Consider the following 15,980-nt stretch of genomic DNA (forward strand, 5'->3'; position numbering starts at 1 on the left):
AGCAATACAAAATGACAATTCTTATGTAATGAAAAATTGCTCTTTTGATCTCTGTTGCTTTTAACCAACGTACCACTTAAACAGTAATTGTGTGGATGTTAGTAACCATTCTTTAGTTTGTACCTAGGTAAGGTTGTTTTGACCCACTTCCCCCTCTGTTGATGATCTCATGATGTTAGTTTGTAATTTCGAATCATAGCAACAGACACATGATTGATGTGATTTTTGGTATAAGAACCCCTACAACCCTATGGTGTGGGGGCTGTTCTCCCAATAGCCATTTTTTGGGGGCATTGTGTGAGACAGTCAGCCAGTCGGCTTAATAATGACTTTCAAATTTGAACTTCTCAGTGGTGATCGGTCTGCTCTTAAGTTGCACCCCATAACAGTAATTTATTCATTTTTCTAATTTATTTTACACTTTTATTTCTTATTTCATTTGATTTGACTTTCTTGGTATACCAACTATGTCTATTTGCTTAGAGATTGATAGTATTATTTTTTTTCAGGTTTCATTCACTTTATTTTTTATTATTATTATTTTTTTGTATAAAAACCCTATGTCATGTGGGACTAGGGATATAGCTCAGTTGGTAGCATGCTTGCCTTGAAAGCACATGGCCCTGGGTTCAAATCCCCAGCACTGCAAAAAAAAAAAAAAAAAAAAAAAAAAAATCCCTATTTTGTAGCCACGGCTGGAGCCTGGGTCCTCTGTACACTCGTGTGGGTTTTTACAAGATCATCAATGAATTCCTGATAGGGAGACTCGGTGAACACAGTCTCTTTCCAGAGATCGGGAAGCAAATAGCTATATGTCTTGGACTTGGCATCAAAGTTGGTCTTGGTGAAATTGCCCAAGGGGGCAGTGCAGCCCCTGGCAGAAGTGTAGCAGTCATCAGTACCAGCCCTCAGCAGCAGCTTCTTGGGAACAGGGACTGAGAACAAGGCCAGTAACTCTGGGGGCAGGGATGAGCCGCAGCAGCACAGAACCACAACATCCAGTCACCTTGCAGAGGACAGTGTGGGGCTTGCCAATCTTGTTCCCCCAGTAGCCTCTCTGCACAGGAACAATGGAGAACTTGGCCAGGATGATGGCCCCTCGGATAACAGTGGTTACCTCCTTGGAGCACTTTACTCCCAGTCCAACGTGACCATTGTGGTTCCCCAATAGCTACAAATGCCTTGAACCTGGTCTGCGGGCCAGAGTCTGCTTCTGAACAGGTATGATCTTCAAAACCTCATCCTTGAGTGACGCCCCCCAGGAAAAAGCCCATGATCTCAGATTCCTTGATGGGCAAAGACAAGAGACAGATCTCCTCTAAGGACTTGATCTTCATGTCCTTTACCAGGCGGCCCAGGTTGGTGACCGGGATCCACTCCTTGTCTTCTGCCTGGTGAGCTCGTGGCCCTGCCTGTCCCGCCCCTACCAAGTCAGCCGCGCTGCCCAAGCCTCCGCAGAAGCCCACACAGCCACCCGTTTCCTGGGCCCCAGCCCTGCCGACCCTCCCGCTGCACAGGCATTGTCCCACATTTGACATTTTCCCAGAGAAGAAGCGATTAGAATTATTTAGCAAAAATGAAAAGTCAGGGATGTAAGGAAATCCCACGAAACCACGCCCGACATGGGAAATCACATAAGGGAGTTTATTAAGCAAACAGAGTGTCTCCCTGCAGGGTAAGAGAGAAAATGAGAGGAAAATAGAAAGGAAAAGAAAGGGTGCGCGCTAGAGAGAGTGGAAAGCCAGGAGGATAGAGAAAGTGAGGAGGACAGACCAAGGAAGGGAAAAGGTGGTGGGGAAGCTATAGTAAACAGTTGAATTCCGCAGGGCTAACGGGACCAATATCAGAGAAGGATACTTGCAAGCTGACTGATGAACCAATAGCTAGCTAGGATGTTCACAGACTGACAAGTGGTTGGGAGGCGGGCAAAATGGCTGTACCTGATGGGCCGGGGAGCAGCTTTATACATTACAAGGGAAAGGACATAAGTTTCATTACTAATTACCAAAATGAAATGTTCTAATTGCCAAGTAAGACCAGAGTATTGAAGTGAAACATAAGTAAGAGAGAGAAACTTTTTTTGGTACTGGGAATTGAATTCAGGGGCACTTGACCACTGAGTCACATTGCCAGTCCTTTTTATTTTTTACTTTGAGACAGGGTCTCTCTAAGTTGCTGAGGCTGGCCTTGAACTTGTGATTCTCCTGCCTCAGCCTCCTGAGTTGCTGCCATTACAGGTGTGTATCACCATGCCCAGCTACTGAAGTGCTTTTATAAACAAGTACTCTTCATCTAAGGGAGAAAAGGACTTTTGGCCAAGGAAAGAAAGAAGAGAAAGGAAAAATTCAACCTTTACATCCCAGAGAGACTGAGAAACTTATATGATTCTGCTATACAGTGTGAAAAGAGAAAGGGTTTCAAAGAGGACCACTGAACTTCTTTATGGTTTTTGTTTGTTTGGTACTGGGAATTGAACCCAGGGGCACTTAACCATGGAGCCACATCCCCAGCCCTTTTTTATCTTGAGACAGGGCCTTACTAAGTTACCTAGGACCTTGCTAAGTTGCTGAGGTTGGCTTTTGAGCTTGGGATACTCCTGCCTTAGCCTCTGAGTCGCTGGGATTACACGCTTAGCAGCATTAGCAATTTAGGCCCCAAGCAATTTGGTAAGACCCTATCTCAAAAAATAAGAAGGCTGGGAATGTGGCCCAGTGGGTAAGCACTGCTGGGTTCGACCTCTGGTGCCAAACGAGAAGGAAGAAGGGCAGGGCTTTTAAGCCCTTCCATGGCTGCACCATAGGAATTTCATCCTCTTTACAGTGAGACTCCTGATGTACTAGCTGCTCTTTAGTGCCACCAGTGGGGTTATTCCTGGTCGAACAAGCCGGCTCCACAGGGGGGCATCTTGGAGTTGGATTGCGCTTTAGTGGCATGTCAGTTCAACTAAACAGGTGCCAGGAGGAAACCTATGGTCAATCCTTTCCCCAGAACTTTCCAGCTCAGTCACTCCCCGAGACTCCTATCTCAGGTACATGGGTAAAAACCAGGAAGGAAAGGAGGAAGAGAAAGATAAAATCCAGTGGAAAGACAGGGCCAGGTTTTTGTTTTATTTTTATTTTTGTTTTGTAATTGTAGATAGACAGAATGCCTTTATTTATTTTTAAGTAATGCTAAGGATCCAACCCAGTCCCTCACACATGCTAGGCAAGCGCTCTGTCACTAACTACAGCCCCGGGACAGGGCCAGTTCTGAAAAGCCAGGATCAAGTTCTTTTTAATACTCTATTATCGGGCTGCGGTTGTGGCTCAGTGGTAAAGTGATTGCCTGCAATGTGTGAGGCGCTGGGTTCTATTCTCAGCGCCACGTATAAATAAATGAATAAAATAAAAGTCCATCAACAACTAAAACAAACAAACAAAAACCTATTATCTTTCAGGGTAAATCAGTTCAAGCCCGGAGCTGGAATTTGCCATTTAGTCTCCACTCGGCCAGAGCCAGGCAGTGGACGCTTCCCGCTGCCGCTCCGAGCTCTGAAGGTGGGAACCGCAACGCTGCCCTTTGAGGAAGCGGGGGCGGGTCTTACTATCTGTCCAATCAGGAGCACAGTTCGGAGGGGTAGCCGCCCCCTTACTTCCGGCGGTGCTTCCTGGAGCCGCCTAGCCTCTGTAGCTTGTTGAGCGACGTCTCAGGCGGCTCAACCTCTATCGCTCTGGGACCGTAAACAGCTAGGTGCTTTTTAGGAGGGACTCGGGGAGACTCAGAAGCCGGGAAATGGTGTGTGTGGCGTGGCGGGGGGCGACGTCTGCAGGCCAGGTAGGAGGGGCTGTGGGCACCGACGCGGCCGGGTCTGCCGCCCTCGTGGCGGGGCTGCGGGCAGCCGGGACCGGGGTACGTGGCTCCTTGGGCCCTGAGCTCTCTCTGCGCAGGTCGGCCCCACAGCTCCGCGACTCCCCGGACTGCGGTGGCCGCGGGAGGGCCACGGGGAGAACTGGACTCGCCCGTGACGTTTGCGCGGGAGGAGCCGTGGGGTTCTGCCTCCTCGCTGCCTCGCCCTGGGTCTTCGCTTTCCCCGGAGGCTTAGTGCTGTGTGAGCAGGGCGTCAGGGCCACGGCCTGGTGGGCTCAGCAAAGCTCTCCCTTGGTGTGAGTGCGCTGCTTTTGGCCCCGTCCGTCTAAATAGCCCAGGGAGCCATTTGGATTTTCTTTTCTCGACTGAGATTCCCATTCCTCTGATCCAAATCGGCAGTCAACTGATTGGATGCTGGTATTGAGGAAAAAGACTGAAACGATTCTTCCTCTCTGGATTCGCAGACTTGTGAAAGGAGAAAAACTCTCCCAAAGGAAAAGCAGATGGCGCCAGAACTCAAAAACTCAAAAAGCACACTTCAGCACACAGCCCAGTCCAGTGCTGGCCAGGATTGTGGACATCCAGAGAGCAGGATTAGCAGGTGCGGGGGGCAGGAGTGGAGAGGGTGTCCTGTGTGACACGATGACGAGTCCTAATATTTCAGATGTGTCATTTACAGGTCAGCATTGCTCCTTCTTCAAAAGGGTTGTTTATTTGAGCCTCAGTTTTTCATTCAGTGTAAAACGTTATCAGTTGAGCTTGAAAGATAAAATATTTCAAAAGCGACAAGTATACAGGTGGATTTTATAAAATACAAGTGTGTAGTCTTAGCAGAGACGGGTGGTGCACACCTGTAATATATCAGCTGCTGGAAAGACTGAGCGTTCCAAGTTCCAGGTCAGCCTGGGTAATTTAGCAAGTCCCTGTCTGAAAATAAAAAATAAAAAGGGATGGGGTGTGGCTCAGTGGTAAAGTGCCCCTGGGTTCATTTCTCCAGTACTGAAAAAAAGGAGAAAAAAAGGGGAAAAAAAACTATGTAATCTTATACTCTGTTAATATTTTTATCCCCCCCCCCTTTTTTTTTGCCCCAGAGGGTGGTTATACTATAAAGCTGCTCCCCCACCCTTTATGCTGCAGCCATTTCTCCCCCTCCCATCTTACAACCTAGATTGTCAGTCTGTGAACATCCTAGGTAGTTATTGGTCCACTAGGCAGTCTGCGAGTCTCCTTCTTAGTCATTGGACTCTTGTTAGCTGGTGAAATTCCAATACTTACACGAGAAATTCCTTTGCCATTTTCTCTCTTTTTCTTTCCCAGCCCCAAGCGGGCGCTCTGGTCGTCCACCTAATAAAATCTCTGGTGTGAATTCCCGTATCTGGAGTGGCTTTCTGGGTGCTGTAGGTGGACCGTGACTCAGACCGGCCACCCCAGAGTGCTTCCTTGGATTCAAAATTCTGAGCTGCCATGGGACCCGAACTGAGCCACATTTTTTTTTCACAGTGGTTATGCTTCTCAGTTCTTTTTCATCTTTTCAAGTGGAAATCCAATACTTAGTCTTGATAATGCTCCTGGAGGAAAGAAAATTAGGAAATAACAGTCTACGATTATGAATGAGGGAAATGAACATATTTCTACAAGAAAATCTGGTAGATAAATTGGTGAAATACAAAGATTCATCAGTACCTCTCCTCGTGTCAGTACCTCTCCTTTCCTAGGTAGAGAATTGTCCCTGTAAATAACTTTGATCTCTCTCCTCCTACCTGGACTTAAGAGCTTAATGCTAAACCCTATGGATCATGGCATGGTAACACCAAGAAATGTTCCTGTATATTTGCTAAATTATTCAGTGTCATGGAACAAATGTTTAAATGTCATGCCTGTTGTCTGAAAAGGACAGATACTTGTACTTTTCCTTTTGAGCAATGAAATACCAGTGCCTTAACCATTTCCTTCCCTCCTGTAAACACAAATACTGAGTTTGAGTTATCTTGATGGATTTTTCAAACTGAGTATTTTCTTATTATAAAGTAAGTGAATTGTAGCTAGGGACATTGGTACACATCCAATCTCATAACCTGGGAGGCAGAGACAGGAGGATTGCAAGTTTGAAGCCAGCCTCAGCAACTTAGCAAGACCCTTTCTCAAAAGGAAAAGTAAAAAGGGCTGGGAATATGACTCAGTGGTAAAGCACCCTTGGGTGCCTCCCCAACCCCTGCCAAAATATTATTGTGTTGACTGGAGAGCAGAGGTCTCCCCCAGTGATTCCAAGCTGAGGCAAGTAATGAACTTATGAAGGGAGGTCATGGGAGGATCCTTAGCTTCTTCCTGAGAGCCTAGCCCTGAATATGTCCTAGCCTGCTCACACCTAGCACAGAAAGATACTTGGTGCTAAGACACTGGAAAGCCTGGATCCACCTGCACCTGTGGGCAGCATTGGACTGGAAGGGGAGATATGTTTATTTCTCTCACACTGTGGTTCTTATTCCTGAGCTGTTTCTAGGTATTTTACAAAGTGAAATGTTGCTAGGTATGGTGGTCCACACCTATAATCCCAGCTGCTTGGGAGACTGAGGCAGGAGGATTGCAAGTTCAAGGCCAGCTTCAGCAACTCAGTTGAGCCCCTAAACAAATTAGTGAAACCCTGCCTCAAAAAATAAAAAGGGCTGGGTTTGTAGCTCAGTGGTAAATTGCCCCTGGGCTAAATCCCCAGTATCAAAAATAAAAAGTGAAATGTTGATTGAGGTAGGACATGACTTTATTTGAAAGGAGTACTGTAGTAGGGAGAAAGCCCCAGCTATAAGGTCTGCAGATATCCCAATGGTTAGGCAGAAAGGCTCCCTCCACCCCCTACCCTCAGGAGGTAGGTGGAAGTAGAGAACAGAAAGAATGTGGGAGAGGAAGGGATGATGGAGGGTGGAACACAAGATCCTGAACCAAGAAAGTCTTCCCCTGAAGACAGCCTGTGGTTAGGGTGACAGTAAAGGGAAGGTGGTGTGCTGGCTCAGGCTGAAAGTGGGTCAAAGATCACAGGCCTGGAGGAAGAAGAGAACTAAAAAGTTTGATGAACAACTATGTTACACTGATCAGTTCAGCTTAATCATATGAGGCAAAAAGCAAGAATTTGAAAATATGAGTCTGGTTTAACAGGTGGGAGCAATGTCATCTAAGTGTAAAGACTGCTTCTCCAGAACACGAGTAATGGGACTTGATTTCTTGTATTATTGCTACTTACCCAGACAGCTGGACTTGGGTGAAATTAAACTCTCAGCAGTCTGATTTTGCATCCACAGAGTTGGTTTAGTCTCTGACTTAGACGCCTCTGGGTTCTGCTGGAGTAGCATTTGTGAATTTAAGAATCTCTTTGGGTCTGTGATATAATAAAAAATATATTTGACCTCTGTCTCCAGTTTCTGGTACATATGTCCTTAACCCCTTTGGAATTTCCTGAGTGATAGGAATATCTGGTTGTTCATAATGAGCCTCTTTCAGGAATTATCCCATTACACTGATGGGATAACTTAGAGTGGGACCTAGATTCACTTATTCTGGGGTTTGAATGGTTTGGGGGTTATTTTTATTTTATTTTATTTTTAAAACATTTTTTTTAGTTGCAGATGGACACAATACCTTTATATATTTTTATGTGGTGCTGAGGATTGAACCCAGTGCCTCACATGTGCTAACCAAGCACTCTACCACTGAGCTACAACACAACCCTGTTTTTTTGTTTGTTTGTTTGTTTTTGGTTTTGTTTGTTTGTTTGTAGTTGTAGATGGATGGCATGCCTTTATTTGCTTATTTTTGTACATGGTGCTAAGGATCCAACCCAGTGCCTCACATATGCTAGGCAAGTGCTCAGCCACTGAGCCCCAGCCCCAGCCCCCTGAGGTTTATTTTTTTATTTTTATATTTTTAATTTTTTTTAGTTGTATATGGAAACAATGACTTTATTTTTATGTGGTGCTTTTTCTGCATTCCCCAAATTTGATAAAATGTATATTAATTTTCATGTACTTTGAAATATTTAAATTTCTGTTGACACTTTTCTTTGACACATGTATTAAAGTCTATGGTTTAGGGCTGTGGTTGTAACTCAGTGGTAGAGCGCTTGCCTAGCACATGTAAGGCACTTGGTTCGATCCCCAGCACCACATAAAAATAAATAAATAAAGGTATTGTGTCTGTCTACAACTAAAAAATAAAAATAAAAAAAGAAGTCTGTGGTTCAATCTATAATAATTTGTAGCTTCTCCTTCTGCTGTTAATTTCCACTTCAGTTCTGATATGCTGAGAGCATAGTTTATACGATTTCTATTCCAATAGATTTGTTGTGGTGTGTTTTATAGCTCAGAACCTGGTCAATATCGGTGAGTATTCCATATAATGTTGAGAAGAATGTATAATCTATAGTTGTTATGTGGAGCATTCTGAAATATTGACTTCAGTTAATAGATGATACTTTAAAAAATTTTTAGTTTTTTATGGAACTTTATTTTTTTTATGTATTTATATGTGGTTCTGAAAATTGAACCCAGTGTCTCACACATGCTAGGCAAGTGCTTTCCCACTGAACCACAACCCCAGCCCTAATGGATGATACTTTTGAGTTTAACTCCATTATACCTATATTTTATCTGTCAATTACTAATATGTGTGTGGAAGTCTTCAAATATAATTAGATCTATATTCTCCTTGTAGTCTTCTAAGTTTTGGGGTCATATAATATGACTCTATACTTAGGAGCATTCATATTAAGGATTGTAATGTCTTCTTGGAGAACCTGCTGCTTTATCATTATTTTATCCCTGTATTCTTTGTAATTTTCCTTGAGCTACTGCCTGATTAGTCTGAATTAATATAAGCACTCCAGCTGTTTTCTTACATATCTTTTTAGTTGCCAATGGACCTTTATTTTATTTATTTATATGTGATGCTGAGAATTAAACTCAGTGCCTCACACGTGCTAGGTAAGCACTCTGCCACTGAGCCACAACCCCAGCCCCAGCTGTTTTTTCAGTTAGTGCTAGAAACATATCTCTCTGCATAACATATTTAATGTCTTTATTTTTATTTTATTTTTAAAATATTTATATACTTTAAATTGGTACATAAAATTGAATTCATATAATTTAAAACATCGTGCTTTGAAATATACATCCATTGTGGAGTGCCTAAGTTGAACTAACATGTCTACTGTTTTTGTGTGTGTGTGTGGTAAAGACACTTAAAGTACAATCCTTTGATTTTCCAGAGTACATTATTATATAGGTTGTGGTCAAACCAAACAATAGGAAGCACCAATGGAACGTATCCATTGATCTTCATTTGTAAATAACTATTTGCTGTGGTCATCGACACTTGGCACTATCATATTGGCTGAACTTTACACTTTTGGTTATGAAATAGGACCTAATTGACAGTTGATTTATTGACTACTCCTTCCTTGTAAAAGACATGAATCTTTTTTCACATATGGTGTTTTTACCTACCTTTAAATACATTATGATCCTTTTCCCAGGTTGTTTTTGTTTTGTTTTTGTACCAGAGATTGAACCAAGGGGCACTGAACCACAGAGCCACATCCTCAGCTCTTTTAAAAATATTTTATTTAGAGACAGGGCCTTGCCAAGTTCTGAGGCTGGCTTTGAATTTGGGATCCTCCTGTCTCAGCCTTCTGAGCTGCTGGGATTACAGGCACCACCCTGCCCAGCTTACCATTTTTTAAATCATGCATTCATTTAATTTAGCCGAGTAATCCTTTCATATCGCATGTATTCCAGTTATTTTATTTCTGCTTTCTTGTCTTTACCTCCCTGTATTTAAAATATTGAAGAGTCTCTTCCTTCATCCAGAAAAACTTAACAAAATTTTTTTCTAGGACTAGGATTAAGCCCAGGGCCTTGCACGTGCTAGGCAGGAGATCTTGCATTGAGCAAGTTCCCAGCCCCTCTTGCCCCCGTACCACTTCATTTGTTATGTTGAGATAGGATCTCACTAACTTGCCCACGATGACCCCAAATTTGGGATCTTCCTATCTGGGCCTCCTGAGTAGCTGGGATTACAGGCCTGTGCCCCTATATCTGCCTTCAAAAGATTTTTGACTAACATCTTGAAGCCTTTGAGTTTTATCTTCCCCATTTGAATGTATAGTGAATTGATTATTGTGCATGAAATAGGGGGCAGTGGGGGGGTGATGCAGTTTCCAGTTAGATACCAGTTTTCCCCTACCCATGTATTAAAGTGCTTTTTTTTTTTTTTTTGGTGGTGCTGGGGATTGAACCCAGGGTCTTGTGCATGCAAGGCAAGCACTCTACCAACTGAGCTACATCCCCAGCCCTTAAAGTGCCCTCCATCTCTGCCACTCTTCTATTTAGTACCTGTGCTATTATTAATCTACTTTTCATGTATGTGTAGATTCAATGACCATTATTTTCCTACACTTTAGTCCACTGGTTTATCTCTATCCATTGGTAGCAGGATGTTCTGAACATTATAGTTTCAAAATCCTTTATGTATTTTAGGCAAGCTATTACTTTCCCATTTGGAAGTTTTTTGGTTATGTTAGGATTTATTATTTTAAGAACACAGAAACCACTCCGGACATGGGAACTCACATAAGAGAGTTTAAGCAAACAGGCAGAGTGTCTCCCTGCAGGGTAAAAGAGAAAATGAGAGGAAAAGAGAGAGCACGCAAGAGAGAGTGTGAAATGGAGGAGAGAGAGAGAATGGCAGGGGAGCTATTCTTAAGCAGTCGAATCCTGTGGGCTAACGGGACCAATAACGGAGAAGGATACCTGCAAGCTGACTGATGAACCAATAGCTAGCTAGGATGTTCACAGATTGACAAGCTAGGTTGTAAGTTGGGAGGTGGGGAAATGACTGCAGCGTAAAGGGCGGGGGGAGCAACTTTATATTATATTATAATTATTCCTACTAGATTTGGTAAAGTAGTTTTGGTTGACTCCTAAAAGATCTATTTTGGGGGAATTTAGGGAATTTTATAGAAAAATGTGAGAGGAGACATTGAGTTCTTAAACATCTATGCCTCTTTGCACCTTATTTCACTTTCCTTTGATATTTCCCAATAAAATATAAAGGTTTTTGATAAGGGTTTTTAATTTTTAATTAGCTCATAATAATTATGTATATTTTGGAGCACCATCTGATATTTCAGTACTTGTGTAGAGGGTGTGATGAGCAGATCAGGGTAATCGTCACATCTATCACTTCAATTGCTTACCATTTCTTCATGCTGGGAATATGCAAACCCTCCTACCTATTTTGAAGTATACAGCAAATTGTTCCCATTAATAGTTATCCAGTTCTGCTACTGAGTATTTATCCTTCATTAATCTTATCAAATATTTAATTAAACTGGATGTAGAGGATACTAGTTTCATGCTTCCAGATGTCCCTTAATGTAACCTTAGAGGATGTGCTGCTTTCTCCAGGTGAAAAGCGGTCGACTACTAAAGTTGTCAACTACTAGCCAGTAAGGAAGCTCATTAGAAATCCAGCATCCATGCCAGGCATGGTGGCACACACCCATAATCCCAGCTCCTGGGGAGGATGATTCAGGAGGATCTCACGTTCAAGGTCACCCCATGCAATTTAGTGAGACCCTGTCTTAAGATAAAACTTTATTGAAAGGACTGGGGATGAACCTCAGTAGTAGTGCACTTACCTAGCATGTGCGAGGTCCTGGGTTCAGTCCCCAATGATGCAAAAAGAGAGAGGGGGATTCATTGCCCAAACAAGATTTTGAGGGCTGATCAGGTTGGCTCATTCTATTGAGCAAGTAAGAAAAGTGCAATTTTGAAGGGGGAAACAGGAGTGAAGGAACTTCCCACACTATTTGCATAAACCAATTAGGCAAATCAAGTTTTTCCTCTCAGTTAGGTAGTGAGGTCCATCCCAATTCCAGTTTCCAGCTACCAGTAAAGAAGGTAGAATGGGTGAATAAGTATTTCTAAGGATGAAGTCTCAAGACTACTGATGTTAAGTCTGTTGCCTACTCTACATAGTAGGTAGTGGGACTTGGACAGATGCTATAGGCCCATGGTACAAGGAGATATTAGGGATGCCCCAGCAGTATATATGAACTCCCCAAAGTGACAAGTGTTCTTGTTCTGCTATTTCTGTACAGAAGCATTCATAACTAGAATCAGAAAACTCTGTGAGGGGCTAGGGATGTAGCTCAGTTGGTAGAGTGCTTGCCTCGCAAGCATGAGGCCCTGGGTTCAATCCCCAGCACCGCAAAAAAAAAAAAGAATCTGTGTGAGAGAACATGGGTATGAACAAAGAGAAAGAATGTCACAACCAAGTCATGCAATAAATGTTTGTAGTTTGCAGAACTGTGTAACCTTGTTATTAATTGAATACAGGACCCCAGGAGCTGTCAGTCTCCTGAAAACATATTTGGGATTCTTTTAGGGGTTTGTGACCTCTGAGGATGTGACTGTGAACTTGACCCAGGAAGAGTGGGCATTGCTAACTGGTTCCCAGAACAAGCTCCGCAGAGCTGTGATGCAGGAAACCTTCAGGAACCTTGCCTCTGTAGGTAAGGGTGACATCCTTCCTTCACCTAGTCAGTTAGGGAACAAGGATTTTTTTATTCATCAATGCTGTTTAAAGATTTGGAATATGAAAAGGGAATACTTTGGTAAAAAATTCAACATGATCTCAATGTAATATGAACCTATACTCTTATAAATTTTCTATAGTATTGTAATAATTCATAATGATTTTTCTGGGTCTACATTTTAGGACAAAAATGGGGAGACCAGAACATTGAAGATGAGTACAAAAATCCCTGGAGAAATCAAAGGTAATTTGAACTCATAAGAGAAAGCAACATTCCTTAAGAAATTTGGAGTGAGTTGGAAATATTTAAAACATGCAAACAAAACAAATAAACCCAGCTTCAAAATTATTTTTTTCAGAATATTTTCTCCAAAACTAAATATAGGTTGAGCATCCTTACTCCAAAAATTCAAAATTGTAAATGCTCTAATATCCTAAACTTCTTTAGCATCAACATAATGCCACATGATGCCACAAGTGACATTTTCTGATGATTTAATGTGTAGAAGCTTTATTTCATGCACAAAATTATTTAAAACGTTGTATGAAATTACTTTCAGACTTTGGGCCTATGGTGTATGTAAAACCTAAATGAATTTGACTTTACACTTGGTTCCCATCTCCAAGATACTGCATATGTATTTGCAAATATTTCAAAATCTGAAATTCAAAGCACTTCTGAGCCCATGCATTTCAGATGAGGGATACCTAACCTGTACTTACATACTTACATGTGACTTAGATGGTCAGTGTTTGCAAAATAGTTAAGTTGGAAACAGTATTAAGAAACCCCAGTGAGGACTGGGATATAGCTCAGCAGTGAAATGCTTGCCTCATGTGTGCAAAGCCAGGGTTCAATCCCCAGTTCCAGAACTAAAAAACAAAAAGAAAAGAAAAAAAAAAAAAGAAAACCCCAACCAAGAAACCCCAGTGAATACTACTGCTTTGACAATATCGGTGGTTGGACCATCTTGCCAAGCATTCAGTCCATATAAGTTCCCTTGGTTTATATAGGTATAAAGCATACACACTTCCTGATGGTGTTAACATATAAGCTAACATATTAATAAATGTAAAACCACTAATAAGCAAATCTTTTGTAATGTCCTGCTTTTTTGTTACAGAAGTCAAGTGGTAGAGAGACTCACTGAATATAAAAATAGTAGACAGTGTGAAGAAATGTTTAACCAGACTCCAGATGGTATTCTAAACAAGAAAATACTTCTTGGAGTCAAGCCACATGAAAGCTGTGTGTGTGAAATGGTCTTTGGTCATTCATCCCTTACGAGGCACATCTCATCTGACTCTACATGCAGATGCAGAGGACGTAAGTATGAGGAGCATAGAGAGAAACCCTATGAATGTCAAAAATGTAGTAAAGCCTTTAGGCAGCCCAGTTACCTTCGAGATCATGAAAGGACTCACACTGGAGAGAAACCTTATGTATGTAAGCAGTGTGGGAAAGCCTTCAGTCTTCCTGTTTATTGTCGAAGACATGCACGAACTCACAATAGAAAGAAACCTATGTGTGTGAGCAATGTGGGCACGCCTTCAGATGTTCCAGTTTCCTTCATATACACAAACGAATTCACACTGGAGAAAAACCTTACGTGTGTAAGCACTGTGGGAAAGCCTTCACTTGTGCCAGTAGTCTTCGAATACATGAAAGAAACCACAGTGGAGAGAAACCTCATGTATGTAAGCAATGTGGGAAAGCCTTCAGAGAGTACAGTAAAATGCAGAGACATGAAAAGATTCACTGGAGGGAAACACTACGTATGTAAGCAATGTGGGAAAGCCTACAAGGGCTCCAGTAACCTGGAAAAACAAAAGATTCACACTGGAGAGAAGCCCTATTTGTAGAGTGTGGGAAGGCTTCAGGGTATAGCCACTGTAGCACACATGAGAATGCAGAGTGGAGAGGACTCACATCAGTGTAGGTTGTGGGAACACCTCTCGTCATCTTGGTTCAGTGCACTGATGCAGAAGAACATAATGTGGAGAGATGCTGCTTCAAGAGAATGTATGGAAGTTTTCAGTTGGCCCACACGTAAGGAAGCATACTGGATCAAAGCCCTGTGAATCTGAGAAACATAAGTTGTCAGTTGTGACAAATAGTTTGAATATCCCATGGAAATTCCTCATGTTGTAAGTCCTATGAATGTTAAGTCACATGAAGAGCCTGATATAAAGTAATTTGTATAAAATGCTCTAGAAAATATCCTACCTGAAATAAACCTTCTAAAAGTTATGAGTATTATATTCATCAGTGGCTCATTCTTTTTTTTTTTTTCATATTCATGTGTATTTTATTTATTGATGGACCTTTATTTTATTTATTTATATGCAGTGCTGAGAATCGAACCTAGTGCCTCACATGTGCTGGGCAAGTACTCTACCACTGAGCCACAACCCCAGCCCCAGTGACTCATTCTTAAAGTACCTCTCTGGACTAGTGTGTCTCATTATTAATTTTTTTGGGTAGGTGCCAGGGATTGAACTCAGAGGCACTCAACCACTGAGCCACATCCCCAGCCCTTTTTTGTATTTTATGTAGAGACAGGATCTTGAGTTGCTTAGGGCCTCACTAAATAGCTGAGGCTGAGTTTGAACTCTCAATCCTCCTGCCTCAGCCTCCCGTGTCACTGGGATTACAGGTGTGCGCCATCGTGCCTGGCTCATTATTAATTTTGAAAACAAACATGGTGACGATTCTGTAAGTATAGTGCAGACAATAATTCATGAGTTTTATAGGTCATGTTTGTTTTACTCAAGGCAGGTAATAAAATCAGGGTCATCCTATTGGCCTTATGTGGCAGGTTCTAGATATTTTTTACCTTTTATGTAGATTCCATGTGTTATTTTCATGGAAAAATGACATTTGGAGCTGGTGCTATAGCTGCTGGTAGGGCATTTGCCTAGCATAGACCAGGCCATGGATTCAGTCCTGATAACTGCAACAGATAAAATAGTTGTTAAGCCAGGTGTGGTAGGTAGTGCACACCTGTAATCCCAGCAGCTTGGGTGGCTAAGGCAGGAGGATCGCAAGTTCAAAGCCAGTCTCAGCAACTTAGTGAGGCCTTAGGCAACTTAGAGACCCTGTCTCAAAATAAAAAATTTAAAAAAAAACAAAAAAAAAAACAAAACACGGCTGGGGATGTGGCTTAGTGGTTCAATGTGTGGTACCAAAAATAATAATTAATAAAAAAATTTTTAAAGACATTTAGAACTGGGGATATACCTCAGTGGCAGAATGCTTGCCCAGTATGCGTCAAGCCCTGGGTTCAATCCCTAGTACAGAAAAAAACAAACCAAAAAACATATTTTGGGTGTATTTATTTTTGTATTTGTCTTTCTGTGTCTGTAAAAGGGGCGAGGGAGGGGCTGTTAGGGAGGGAGTGCAGAGCCTCGTGCGTGCTAACAAAGCTCTTGCACTGGGCCATACCACTAGCTCTGATATTTTTGTATTTTGATGATCTTTTTTTTGTACTGGGGATTGAACTCAAGGCCACTTAACCCCTGAGACACATCCCCAGCCCTATTTTGTATTT

At 42.1% G+C, this 15,980-nt stretch overlaps 1 protein-coding gene, 2 non-coding genes and 1 pseudogene across 6 annotated transcripts; 2 read left to right on the forward strand and 2 right to left on the reverse strand.

Moving 5' to 3' along the window:
• Nucleotides 1–678: 678 nt before the first annotated feature.
• On the reverse strand, nucleotides 679–1,538 carry LOC124968215 (40S ribosomal protein S2-like; annotated as a pseudogene).
• A 2,088-nt stretch (nucleotides 1,539–3,626) lies between these two features.
• On the forward strand, nucleotides 3,627–14,678 carry LOC124968494 (zinc finger protein 844-like). Of its 4 annotated transcripts, none has more exons than XM_047531006.1 (5): nucleotides 3,627–3,729; nucleotides 4,311–4,447; nucleotides 12,280–12,406; nucleotides 12,613–12,673; nucleotides 13,554–14,678. In XM_047531006.1, the coding sequence occupies exons 3-5, from the start codon at nucleotides 12,373–12,375 to the stop codon at nucleotides 14,290–14,292; spliced, it is 834 nt and encodes a 277-aa protein (XP_047386962.1). In that variant the 5' UTR covers nucleotides 3,627–3,729; nucleotides 4,311–4,447; nucleotides 12,280–12,372; the 3' UTR covers nucleotides 14,293–14,678. The 4 variants fall into 4 exon arrangements, with proteins under 4 accessions (XP_047386962.1, XP_047386961.1, XP_047386959.1 ...); XM_047531005.1 differs by having other exon boundaries at nucleotides 3,652–3,813; XM_047531003.1 differs by lacking the exon at nucleotides 4,311–4,447 and having other exon boundaries at nucleotides 3,652–3,813.
• Trnaa-ugc (transfer RNA alanine (anticodon UGC)) lies at nucleotides 10,106–10,178 on the reverse strand. The gene has a single exon. It is a non-coding gene; the product is annotated as a tRNA-Ala (tRNA).
• Nucleotides 12,033–12,105, forward strand: Trnaa-cgc (transfer RNA alanine (anticodon CGC)). Its single transcript has one exon. It is a non-coding gene; the product is annotated as a tRNA-Ala (tRNA).
• Nucleotides 14,679–15,980: the final 1,302 nt, after the last annotated feature.

This window comes from Sciurus carolinensis, chromosome 17, assembly GCF_902686445.1.
Source record: "Sciurus carolinensis chromosome 17, mSciCar1.2, whole genome shotgun sequence".
Taxonomy (NCBI): Eukaryota; Metazoa; Chordata; class Mammalia; order Rodentia; family Sciuridae; genus Sciurus; species Sciurus carolinensis.